The sequence below is a fragment of the Coenobita brevimanus genome, chromosome 17, assembly GCF_032717465.1.
Source record: "Coenobita brevimanus isolate Jiangsu-jjx chromosome 17, ASM3271746v2, whole genome shotgun sequence".
Taxonomy (NCBI): domain Eukaryota; kingdom Metazoa; phylum Arthropoda; class Malacostraca; order Decapoda; family Coenobitidae; genus Coenobita; species Coenobita brevimanus.
Genome location: NC_136970.1, coordinates 36,536,462 through 36,550,199, shown reverse-complemented (window position 1 = coordinate 36,550,199; position 13,738 = coordinate 36,536,462). Strand labels below are relative to the sequence as shown.

Genomic DNA, 13,738 nt, shown 5'->3' with positions numbered 1-13,738 from the left:
TGGGTGGTACCATTATGAACCTACATTATTTTCACCCATATATATATATATATATATATATATATATATATATACCACAATATTGTTGCGGTATATGTACTTTTATAGCAAAGAAATGTAAATAAATGTATTTAGGTTGGTTTTGATTAGTTACCCTCCTCCTTCCCACTGTAGAAAACGGAGCAGCCGCACCGGCCCGGCCACAGAACACCTGGCTGAGGTGAGGGGGGGGGGACTCACCTTAGGAGCAGTTAGGGATGACTGGAGCAACTTTCTTGGTGAATTTTCGTTAGTTTCTCACCAAAGGGGAAAGTTTGAGCAAAAAAAAAAAAAAAAAAAAATCGAAAATTAACCGGGTTTTTAGGGGGTGGGGGGGGCACAAAAAAACCGGGAGGGTACGGGTTAAGTACTTGGGTAGTGTGATGAGCAAGGATGGAAGTTTAGAGGGTGAAGTGCTTGAAAGGGTGCAGCAGGGAAGAAAGCTTGCTGGTTCCTTGAAAGCAGTGATAAGAAACGGGAAACGGGGAAGTGAGCATGAAAATGAAAAAGCTACTGCAAGACAGTATTGTGATACCAACTCTAACGTATGGAAATGAAGCTTGGACCTTGTTGGAGGGACACAAGTCAAGAGTGAGAACAGTGGAAATGAGTTATTTGAGAGGAGCATGTGGAGACACATGGAGAGACAGACTGACAAATGAGGAAGCGAAGGAGTGTTGTGGTGTGGATGTGATAGAAAGTGTTAGGAGAAACACATTAAGGTGGTTTGACCATGTAGAGAAATTGGAGAGTGAGAGACTGAAAGGAAAGTGTTTGTGAGTGAGGTGGAGGGGGGGAGAGGGAGAGGGAGGCCAAGGATGAGATGGAGGGATGGAGTGGAGAGGTATATGAGAGGGAGGGGTGTGTGAGCTGGGAGCAGTGCAGTGAAATGGTGGGGCACAGAGCGACATGGAGGAGATTTGTTTATGGCCACCCCTTACGGGATTAAGGCGTTTGGGAATAGACTGATAAGACAGATGTTAGGTACAGGATTGTGTTCTTGGGCCGTGTGCTGAATAGGTTGGTATTATCGTCTACGATGCAGCAGATTTTTGTTTTGCGTGCATCGAAATTTTTATTTGAAAGCATGCATAAAACTGCACTAGTGAGTGTGCTTGGAAACAATGCCATTTTGACTGGCATAGCGTATGTTGTTAGAAGAGTATAAAGGTGATTAGCAACTACCATTCAGGGACAAAGTTCTATACTTTTTCACCTCTTACACTTATTTCCCTCTACTGACTATTATTCTCTAGCTGAAAGAAGCTTGGTTTGGTCCTCTGCATGACTGTCTAACATGATGCAACTAGGAAGAATGGGACAGTCATACCCTCAGTGTGCAGTAGACACAGTGGAATAGTAGGATAACCTTTGTCATGGCTATAAGGTTTTACTGAAAATTATACATGTTGCAGAAGGTATAAGATATATGTCATTAACAAGGAAGTATGTCTTGAGTCTGTGGCTGCGAAAAATACATGGATATATTTCGGAAGAGAAGAATTGTGTGCTGGAATGTTTGTGTTTGTCGACAAAAGGATTTTTTTGCTGAGGATAATGAACTGTTAATATTGCACGATTTCTTCATTTACTTTGGAAAAAATGTGGAGTTGTGTGTGTGTGTGTGTGTGTGTGTGTGTGTGTGTGTGTGTGTTTAATAAATATAACAAGAGCAATCCGAGATTGCAAACCTCCGCCAAGGCATTATTTATGGAGTTAGAAGCAAAAATTTTGAAATTGACACTATCCCACAATGGAAAAGAATAATTTTAAAAATTCCTGGATCTAGATGATGGTCCATCAGAATCGATTGGATTGTTCCTTGGACCATTCCTTACTTCTCTAATAAACTTAGCAAAATCCGTTCATAAATTTTTGAGTAATCCTGCTAACAGACAAACAAACGAACCCCGGCAAAATCATACCTCCTTGGCGGAGGTAATAAGAATGTGTGTGTGTGTGTGTGTGTGTGTGTGTGTGTGTGTGTGTGTGCATTAAGTATATAGAACTCAGTGAAGAAGTTTTGGAACAGAAACATACTGATCAAGCCTAACGCCACTAACATACAGGCCTCTATGCCTCACTGTCGGGTAAAGAAATAAATTTATCTGGCGTTATCTGGAACATAATACATGAGGTGTACTGACGCTGAGAAGATTAATATTTCCAGTATTAACACCTTCTGGTTTACATATACACAGGGTATACTTTCTGGCCCCAGCCCCACCGCCCACCAACATTCCAAACCATGCCACTCATTCCTTGGCTCATTTCTGTACCCTTTGATTGATAGTTTCATGGCTCGACGCATGTAATGTGGTCAACAAATTCATATGACTGTTTAAACTCCTGACACTGAGAAATAGATACCCGTTTCAAATAACCCTTTACTATTGGCAAGCCACAAATGTTCCACCAACGATACATTTGTTATTGGTTGGGAGCCTGTTTTTAGCTGAGCCCAAAGTCGCTCTCTCTCTCTCTCTCTCTCTCTCTCTCCTGCCAGTGGTATAAAACGTGCAAGAATTTGCTCGTACTACAGAATACAACAAACGAGTTCTACAGAAAAATAAACACAACAGAAACTGTGTCCGAAATACTGTAAACAGAAAAGGCAAAGTGCAACCGGCAGTTTCGGTGGAAAGAGAGAGAGAGAGAGAGAGAGAGAGAGAGAGAGAAATACAGCGTTCGTTTTGATTACAAAAACTAAAATCAGAGTTGCGTTTAATTAACCTGCGGCTGTGAGGCAAGTAATTAAACGTTCCTGGATGTATCCTGCCCTAATTCCCTGCGTACTATAATTAGATACTGATTCTTTTCGGTGCTGAGGAAAAAATTTTAATGCAGTTTGCGATGTGGTATAGGCTGCGATATTTATTTATAACCACTGCATTGAAATGGCTGTTTTGATTTTCTGCCCTCAGACAACCTGTTTCAATTTAGGGATATTTGTAGTTGTGAAGAAATTGGAAGCAGTCTTCCTTAACCCTTTCAGTACAATGGCCTTCTTGTCAATTCTAAACGATTTGTCATTTTGAGGGGAGGCATTCTAAGGTGAAGTATAAAACAGTCTACAGCAACCTCATCATCTCGATAACGTAAAAAAAAAAAAAAAAAACTTATTGCCTCCATGGGATTTTATTAAACATGATAGTTACCTCATAGTAAAACCGTGAAATAAATAGGTAATTCAACAACAACAACAACAAAATGAAACATTTCGCGTACAGAAGTTACCCCGTTCAGACTTTTTGTGCTTTCCCCTATCAGAGAAATGTTTTCCTTCCATCAGCTCTTTTACAACTCCCCTTCTTTTTTGCGCCGTCTGTTTTTCTGTCTCCAGCCAATCCTTGTGATACTCGTGTATTTTCTAGTGCGTTCGTCCGCATTTTTTCAAAAATGGTGCATCACTGACATACACAACCAAACCCCATCATTTAAATACAGACTATTATTTTCTTAATCTCAAACAACAGGACTTGAGAATTAGTTACCGTAATGCTTGCATGTTTGCTTCCCTTCTTCGTACTTACGTACAGTCATAAGAAAAACTATCGTTACCCTTCAGAGTTATCCAGTATGATAAAATGACGAAGTGTTGTGGAATGATGGGACAGGAAAGTTTGTACCGCAAACCCGTCAATGTCGGTTATGTGAGACACAGATATTAGAATTTGTGCTAGATGTAATAATAGATCGTTTGGCCTTTGTGCATAGAGACAATACGTTTTATTATCCAGCACCGAATTCATTAAATAAAAATATAACAATGGCGTAGAGTCGGCACCACACTTGCAGACGGGCAATGAGTACGTGCACCCATGCCAGACGTATGAGAGTAATTCAACCGATACAAGCCAAGTTAGTAAATTTCAATGTAATAATGATATGTATTGCTTTCTACATATAATAAACGTTGAGTAGAAGGAAAATAATACGTGTTCAGTCTCATTGCTTTAATATTTTGTATACCCACCCCCTGCTTCCAAAACAGCCACTAGACGTCGACGCATGGATATCACTAACTGAAGCATCGATCTGAAGCATTTAACCACCCATCTAAAGCAGACAAATGAACTCGTGTACCCCTGCTACAGTATATATATATATATATATATATATATATATATATATATATATATATATATATATATATATATATATAACAGTCGATGCCTATAGATCTAATACGCTTCAAAATAATTTATTTGTTGTATTCTACAGATAAAAAGTGTTGAATAATAGGAAAATAATAAATGTGCCGAGTTTCATTATTAATCCCCGGCAGGCGCTCAGGGTAACGCAAGCACTTCCTCTATATTTCCCTGCCATATGGCTCATTCTTGCTCATCATTCCAACTCTTGTAATGGGATTGTGATATGGCAACACTAGATAGGGGAGGGGCGAACAGCAAGGACCCGCCCACATTGCCCAGCTAACGTTCGCTTCGCATTGAACATACCTGACTGTACACTACAGAGGTTACTTTTCCATATCCCACCGACGAAAGTTCTTGGGCATCCTAATACCATTCGACTGCAGTGGAAATTGGTTAGATCTTTTCTTAACCCATCTCGTCCCGACCACTTTCGCACCTCCGACACCCCCCAGTCCCGACCTTTTTTTTTTTTTTTTTTTTTTTTTTTTGGCTAAAACCTCCACTTTTGGTGAGAAACATCGAAAATTCATAGAGAAATCGCTCACCTGAGGTTTAAAATACTCGATACAGGTAGGAGTACCTCCTTACCTTACAGGGTTTTCTATCAGGCTGGCTGCAAAGAAAACGAGTTCTATGGGAGGATAACTATTCCACACCACTCCTAAATGGTATTTATTTATTTATTTGGTACAAATTTATATGTAGTATGAGAGTATATTGGTTTTCAAACAGTAATATAGGCATTATAAGCATTGTTTCACTCACAAACTCATCACCATTCCTGACCTTCTTTTGCCACATTACCTGATCATCATTTCTGACTGTTTCTTCCTCTAATGCTATGTAAACTTTGTCCTCCACATTGTCATCGATTGGGGAATCACTCTGGCCCTGAATGTCTTTATTGGCCAGGTCACTGGTAACAGGTGAATTGCCGAGACAATGGCGTGCAGGGGGGGGGGAGGTTATGCAGTGTAAGGCATTGTCCCTGCTTGGCATCTTGTAGAGGAATAGAGGAAGGTGTCCCGTATATACGTACGAAAAATCACGCACGAAAATTGAAAATTGTGCAAATTAAGACCTTGCAATTGCGCAACTTACCAGTACATCGACGGGACTGGCAAATGCAAAATGTTGCAACATACCCATATGTCAACGGGACGTTTCGGGTTAACTGATACTACTTACTTCACTCACTCTTCTATCAAAGTTCCAGTTGATGCATCTGAACACTACTGTTTGCTTTACTGTCACCCTCATAAGTCCTTGCCAAACACAACTAATATAAAACGTGTGTTCTTTGAATGGCAGCGTCAGCTGGGACTTAGCGAGTCCTGATATTGGCAATAATCTTGGAAACAGTCAGTACGAGCCCTGCTTCCGTCAACTTCGTTGGTTTATTCAGCGGTGCTATGAATGCCATTATTCTTCCCAGAGTACCTTTAATAACTCCCACATTCCACACAAGTGACAAGGCCTAGTTCACAAATGAATGTCGTGCTGCTCATAGGAGTAAGCAAGAGGTTTATCACCAATGGTCTCGCTAACACTCCAAGAGTATTGAAATGACTATGTTTAAGTGCATTCCACTGCACAGCAGAAATATAATACTGCTGAAAGCGAAATCTTTGGCTTTGCTCATAATTCAGTTTGCAATGCCTCTTAGTCACACACTTGGTTGACTTTAATACCAGCCTATTTTTGCAGTTATCCTTCGCTGTCTCCCTTGATGTCTCCTTGTGGTTCTCTTATTAATAGGTAGGTGGAGGTGATCATCATTCACTCACTTGATGTAGTGCTTCCTATTTCATCCTTCACCTTTATCATTCTTTTGCTGTGTCTACCCTGCTCTCTTGCGTTTTCTCCCATCTTACCTGTCACTTTTTATTACTCTTCTTTCCTTTTCACGTGGCTTTACATCGAGTGACGTGCCTAATGGTTTCCTGTAAGCCAGGAAACCATCAACAACGGTGGATGGTAACCAAGTAACCAACCTATACTCGTTCTCTACGTGTCAACAAGTGGGCTGGTGGAGAGTTAGTGCCTCTCCCCATAAAACAACCAACTTAGACAAACGGCCACCCATTACGAGTTCATGGAGTCTGGCTATAAATAGACAGATAGGTAGGTTCCCTTAGCTGTAATTCCAAGGAGAAGGCTGAATGTTTGAAACCCTACTCTGTCTGAAAACACAACAAATACAAGTTATCCGTTCATACCAGGGGTTTTCTGAATCCATGTCTTTCAAAACAGCAGGTCTAGAAAGCTGAAGAAACTATATGAGACACACACAATGAAATTGATTCAGTGGTGTATGTGGATTGATTAATTTTGTCATAGTTCAGTCCCTCAGAGATTTCGTACATCGAGTGTGCCTGCTGAGATAGATGAGAATGGGAGTGCGTTAGTGGACATTTGTGCTGGGAGGGGGTTGGTGATAGCCAATACCCTCTTCAGGCATAAAATGATCCACAGGTATACATGGCGAGTGATGAGAAGGATGGGTGGTGAACTGAATGAAAGGAAGGCAATGACTGATTATGTGTGTGTGGATGAAAGGATGCGAAGATGTGTAATGGATGCAAGAGTTTATAGAGGTTGGGGGAGTGGAGTTTCTGACCACTACTTGGTGGTGGCCAGAATTAGAATTCAAGTAAGATGGAGGAATAGAAGAAGGGAAAGACGAGAGGAAGGAGTAGTTGCAAGGAGAGTGGAAAGGTTACAAGAGGATGAGAAAAAGACAGAGTATAAGAGAGAAGTGGAGGAACGATTGGGCAAATATGAATTGGAGCAGATGGGAGACGTGGAAGGTGTATTTAGGATATTTACAGAAGAAATATGTGCAGCATGTGATGTGGTGTGTGGAAGGAAGAGAAGACGGAGGGGGGGGTGCAAGGAACAGCGTGGTGGACTGAAGAGGTGAAACAGGCTGTGGCACAAAAGAAGAAAGCATACAATGAATGGATGAGAAATAGGGGCGTGGAAGAAGTTGAGAGGCGGAAAAGAGAGTTATATGTAGAAAGAAAGAGAGAGGTGAAAAGATTAGTAAGAGAGAGTAGGAAGAGAGTGGATGAGGAATTTGGAAGGAATTTGAGTGTAAAGTGGAGGGACTGTAAGAAAATGTTCTGGAAAGAGGTGAAAAGAGTAAGACAGGGTGGAAATGAAGTTAGCAGGGGAGTGAAAGATAAAAATGGTAAATTCCTAGTGGAGAAGGGAGAAAAAGTGAGCAGATGGAGAGAACACTTTAAGGAATTGTTGAACATAGAGGATGGAAGTAATGCGAGTATAAGTGGCTGGGGAATGGCTGAGAGAAGGAGGGAGGTGAGAAGACAGGTAGAAATCAGTAGGATAGAAGTTGTGGAAGCAATGAAGAAAGTTAAATCGGGGAAAACCCCAGGAATTGATGGAGTGTGTGGTGAAATGCCGAAGCATGGGGGAGAGATAGTAGTAGAATGGATGTGGAAGATGTGCAGATTGGCCTGGGAGGAAGGTAGAGTCCCGGAGGATTGGAAGTCAGGTATAATTATTCCCTTGTACAAAGGAAAAAAGGGAAAAGGAAGTGTGTGGTAATCATAGGGGCATTTATCTTCTTAGTATAATAGGAAAAGTGTATGGTACGATACTTATTGACAGAGTTAGAGAGAGAACAGAGAAATTAGTTGGAGAAGAACAGGGAGGCTTTAGGAAGAGAAGAGGTTGTGTAGATCAGATATTCATTCTTAGATCTTTAGTGGAAAAGTTTCTAGAGAAGGGAAAGAAGTTGTATGCGGCTTTCATGGATTTGGAGAAAGCATATGACAGGGTGGATAGACAAGGATTGTGGAAAGTGTTAAGAATATATGGAGTAGATGGGAAGTTGTTGAATGCTTTGAAGAGTATGTACAATGGTGCGAAGGCTGCAGTGCGTGTGGATGGTGAACTAAGTGAATTTTTCTCTTTGAAAGTTGGTTTGAAACAGGGATGTGTCATGTCTCCATGGTTGTTCAATCTGTACATGGATGGGATAATAAAAGAGGTACAAGGTAGGGTAGTGGATGTTGGAGTGGCCCTGGTGAGAGAGGATAGTGTTTGGAAACTAGATGATACTGTGTTGTTGAGTGAAGACGAAGGGGAGCTGCAAGGCTTGGTGGATGAGTTTGGGAGAGTGTGTAAGAAACGGAATGTAAAGGTGAATGTAGGGAAGAGTAAAGTGATGGTCTTTGAGAGAGGTGAAGTCAGTGAATGTACAGCGAGGTTGGATGGTGAGGAATTGGAAAATGTGAGTACGTTTAAGTACTTGGGTAGTGTGATGAGTAAGGGTGGAGGTTTGGAGGGTGAAGTGCTTGAAAGGGTACAGCAGGGAAGAAAGGTTGCTGGTTCTTTGAAAGCAGTGATAAGAAACAGGGAAGTGAACATGGAAGTGAAAAAGTTACTACATGACAGTATTGTGATACCAACTCTAACGTATGGAAGTGAAGCTTGGACGTTGTTGGAAGGACACAAGTCAAGAGTGAGAGCAGTGGAAATGAGTTATTTAAGAGGAGCCTGTGGAGTCACATGGAGAGACAGGCTGACGAATGAGGATATAAAGGAGCGTTGTGGTGTTGATGTGGATGTGATAGGAAGCGTTATGAGGAACACACTGAGGTGGTTTGGCCATGTGGAGACGATGGAGGGTGAAAGACTGACGAAGAGAGTGTATGTGAGTGAGATGGAGGGGGGAAGAGGGAGGGGGAGGCCGAGGATGAGGTGGAGGGATGGGGTGGAGAGGTATATGAGAGAGGGGTGTGTGAGTTGGGAGCAGGGCAGTGAAATGGCGGGTGACAGGGCGACTTGGAGGCGATTTGTTTGTGGCCACCCCAAACGGGATTGAGGCGTCTGGCAATAGATAGATAGATAGAGTGTAACACATCTACATACTGCGTAGATAGAAGTTATTGTAGCTGGTATGGCATTCACTCTGACATCTCACAAGGCACTGTACTGTGTCCATTGTTGTTCACTGTGTATACATGCGGTCTCTTCGATGTAGTGAAAAATAACAGCTACTCATATGAAGATGATGCAACTCTACTCTCAGATTTTGCCTCGTGTCATTTACGACTTTCTGTCTGTGACTCCTTGAGCAGGGAATTTAAGATACCTGCTTGCAGCTTAATACAACACAGACCAAAAATATGATCATCATTCACTTGCGCACCAGTTCTTTTTTGTACGATACTCCTTATCCGTGTAGTGTTGCCATGGTGCAATGTAGTGACATCCAAATTCTTGACATCAAATTTGACTGAAAGGTAACTTCTGAGAGGCACATTGGAGCATCAGCATGGAATGCTTCTCAAAAGTCTTCGAAAGATGCCCACAGATTTTTGTCCGACTTAGTTATCTTAATAGGTTATTTTAGAGGAAGTATACTATATATATATATATATATATATATATATATATATATATATATATATATATATATATTAGGGTGGTCCAAAAAGATGAACTTTTGAATTCATTTGCTCCCCGCCTTTCTTTCTTTTCCTCCTCCTGAGAAAAAATTTGGATACTTTTTTCAGCATGATTGTGCAATATTTAGTGGTGGCTCAATGTGTCTGAAGTTTCTGCTAGCCTGTTTCTGAGTGTCATACTATATGCCTTGGTTCTGGGATGTTGAGGAGAGCAGAGTCCTGTTGTCGAGCATTCTCATTCTCTTCCACAGATGTTGAAAAACTGTGGCTTTTATTTATTTCGCTCGGAGGACACCATCTGGGGGAACAAACTCCCTCCTCTAGCCAAGTGCTCAGCACTTTCCTCAACCACCACCTCAACCTCAAGAAGGAGAAGGCTGAGAGCACCAAAGTGGTGGTGGGGAAGGTCCTTGTGTTCTGAGACAAGGCGAGGATTCCCACACAAAAATAGGACAAGATACTGGCTAAGGTCCTGGCCATTCATGACAGCTGGAAAGGCCTGAAGAAGAATCAGGGATGGCAGACAGAGATGCAGAGGACCAAGGAGGAGAGGTTCAAAACGGACATGGGCAACCTGTTCGATGTGGCTCACGCAGACGCCTTGAAATGCCTCAGGACCCAGAGAACCGAGACTTCCTCCTCACCCAGCAGGAGCTGGGGCATTAGGGTCAATGGGGTCGGTGGACCTTGTGCTGGCGCAGAAGGAGGATGTGGCCCAGAAGAAGAAGGAGGCAGAAGCAAGGAGAATTGAGAGGACGCAGATAGAGCAGGAAGCTTCATGCAGCCAGATGGAGTTGGCGTCATCTTCTGTCTCTTCCGACTCTGAGGGGTCCATGGCGGAGGAGGAGGGAGCAGTCAGGGGTGATGTGAGTCCCCCGAAGAGGAAACAGACTCAGGTGCAGAACGTATGGAGTCCTGGACTTATAGCAGCCCTAGACCGCACCAAGAGGAGCAACAGGATGGCTCCCTACATCCTGACAAAGGTGGCCAAGAGCTTTGATCATGATCCAACGGAGTTGAACATCAGCCGATCCTCTGTGAAGCATTACCGTGAGTGGTATCGTGCTGAGAAGTGGGCCGACCTCAAGGAAGGATTCAAGGAGATTGGGGATTCCGGAGAGAGTGTGGACAGACTCTCCGTGCTAGTCACGTCCATTACCAGCAGTGAAACACAGCTCCTCGGAGTTCCCAAGCTGCATTCTGGCATGAGGGACCAGCAGGCGAATGCCATCTACACCCTCCTTCAGGAATGGGATCTAAAGGACAAGGTCATGGGAATGGCATTCGACACAATGGCTGCAAACACTGGGTGCCATTCCAGGGCCTGTGTCCTCCTGGAGCAGAAGCTGGGTAGGGTGATGCTTTACTTAACCTGCCGGCACCACATTCTGGAGGTGATCATGGGAGCCGTCTTCGGAGCATTTGCGGGGCCCTCCTCTGAACAAGACATTCAAGTGTTCCACCACTTTCGAAGGCAGTGGAACCTCCTCGACAAGAAGCAGTTCCAAACAGGATGGGACTCAGAAGAGACTTGCCCATTCATCAAGGAGGAAAGGGAGGCTCTCCTGGACTTTGTCTCTTCCTAACTGTCCACCAAGTCCACCAGGCCCGATGGATGGCCAAGATCCTGTACAGCTTGAAGATATGGATGTTTCAGGGCCAACTCCACGACTTGACGAAGCGGGAGGAGAAATGCATCAAGGATGTTGCCATTTTCGCCGTCACGGTGTACATGAAGCCATGGTTCACCGCTCCACTCGCTGCTGCTGCTCCTAGAACTGACCTGGATCTTCTGCAGAAGCTGCAGACCTACCCCGACTCCCAGGTCACGAAGGTGTCTTCGGGCAAGCTGAAGAACCACCTGTGGTACCTATCGGAGGAGCCTTCTTCGATGAGGAGGTTCTACCTGAGACAAAGAGGGCAATGGTTCAAGCAATGAGGGAAAAGGAGGACAATGATGATGACGACATCCCGAAGTGGATCAATGCCGGGAAGGGGAATCTTCTGACGCTGGAGTCCCTGACAATGCATCACTCCAGGAGGCTGTTCCAGAAGCTGGGAATTGAGATGGACTTCGTGGATGAGGATCAGCATGCCTGGAGCAACTGCGAGGGCTATGGCACTGCCAAGCAGCGCATCACAACATCACGGTGGTGAACGACCACACTGAGTGGGGTGTGGCTCTGATACAGGAGTACAATAGAAGGCACACCACCAAGAAGGACCAGCTCAAGTACCTCCTGGGGGTGGTGGCGGAGCACCGAAAGCAGTTCCCTACCTCCTCAAAAGTCGCCCTGACAACTGGGAGTGAATGAGTGCCTGGCAAACACGAGACCCCCACCTTTGAGCGGCTAATACCCAGAGGGGTTCTTCTTGTCTTGGGGGGGACCCAGAGGCCATCAGTGTCGGAACTTCAGACTCCTTGAGCCACCTCTAAATATTCTTTGATCTGGCTGAAATTTCACTCACAAAACTTTCTCAAGTAAAGGTCTCAAATAAGACCCATGAAGCAGAGAAATTCGTAATAAAAATTCTAACCCCTATTCTACCGTATATATATATATATATATATATATATATATATATATATATATATATACTCGTACATACATGATGTATCTCGCGCAACGACACTGTACGGTAAAGTGCGAAAATGATGCCATCCATTTGATAAATAAAGTGGCGCTAGTAGAGAGGAGTTAAAAGAAAAGTTAAATGGTGGTTTGTGATGGAGGAGGGTGGAAGTAGTATTATACACATGAAGAAGTGCTGTCTGTGAAGCAGCGAAATCGTTGGGAAGAACTACCACAGATTTATCCTGTAGATCAGTTTAGGCAGTTGAGTATATATGGCCTGGAAGAATAGTAATGAGGAAGATAGGTCTGTATAATGTGAGGCGGGAGGGCTGGGTAAGCACAATACACCCTATACTGTTTTTGTGTTCATTTTTATTTATGATACCGTGTCCTGTGACACTCAGCCCCCCACTCTCTCTCTCTCTCTCTCTCTTTCTCTCTCACCTGTAACCACGTGCACGGTAGCATTGGCAGGTGTGGCCAGGTGAGGCTCGCAGGTGTAGGTGCCGGCATCAGATGGTGTCACCCTCGCCACCACCAGACTGCTGCTGTATGTCTTGTGATGCACCTGACGGACAGCAGTAGAGGGCATTTCATTTATTAGTTGCTTGAAAAAATTGTTCTTTTACCCAGCCTGTGAGGGCAGGAAAGGTCTTGGGAAGTTTTGAATTTTACTGTAGCTTTTAAACGAGAAAATGCTGTAAACTGAAAGAAAATACATTATGGAAGTGAAACTTTGTTATTCATTTAAATGGCAAAATATATTAGGTCGAAGTCAGATGGAGTATTAATGTCTGATTAAAAAACTACAATAAAATAAATAGCTTGAGGCCAGGATGACTGGCCTTGGTGTCAACATTATCGTTATATTTAGCCCTAGTCATTTTTATGAGCATCATAAGGTCATAAGTGACCACAGGTTCTGCTTATTCCCTGAAAAGGCATGAGACATAAACATTTTTAAAATACTAGTCTAATGGGTCATAACAGTGAGACAAAAATAACTGAAGGATTGTTGATGAACTGAATTTAATATTGACCTTTACTAATGGCTAAGGTCTTTATTCTTAATATAGTATAAAACAACATTTGGAGGCTTCAGGAACATAATTATGACCCTGACTCATTTATTTATAAACTTTGGAAATTGAATGTTAATTATGTTTATATCAGACCACGTCTTGACCATGAGTCTCTTGCATGCAGTTGATCTCAAAACCATTCCACTTCATTTCACAAAAGTTATGCTCAGTAGGCATCTACAGCAAAACAGTCAGTACTAAGCATCCAACATCATCTTCCTTTCATACTCTGCTCTGTTTATATCTACTTGAAGGAGACAATGTAATGGAGTATGGGAGAAAGAATAACATTAAGGGGAAGACAGCCAACAGGGTTAGGATTGAAGGTAGAATGGAGTATGGTGGGGGTGGGGGAGCAATATTACTAGGGAATAACAAAAATCTTCAACCATTTTTTCCTCTCATGGCAAAGGAACTGTATTAGAGCCTGGTTGCTAATACAG

At 43.0% G+C, this 13,738-nt stretch overlaps 1 protein-coding gene across 1 annotated transcript in view; it reads right to left on the bottom strand.

Annotated features, from left to right (window-relative positions):
* The window catches only part of LOC145391153 (lachesin-like), a 78,234-nt gene that overhangs the window by 23,953 nt on the left and 40,543 nt on the right, over nucleotides 1-13,738 (bottom strand). The window contains exon 7 of the mRNA XM_080265831.1: nucleotides 12,658-12,781. Coding sequence (XP_080121957.1) covers nucleotides 12,658-12,781 — 124 coding nt within the window. The remainder of the gene's footprint in view (nucleotides 1-12,657; nucleotides 12,782-13,738) is intronic.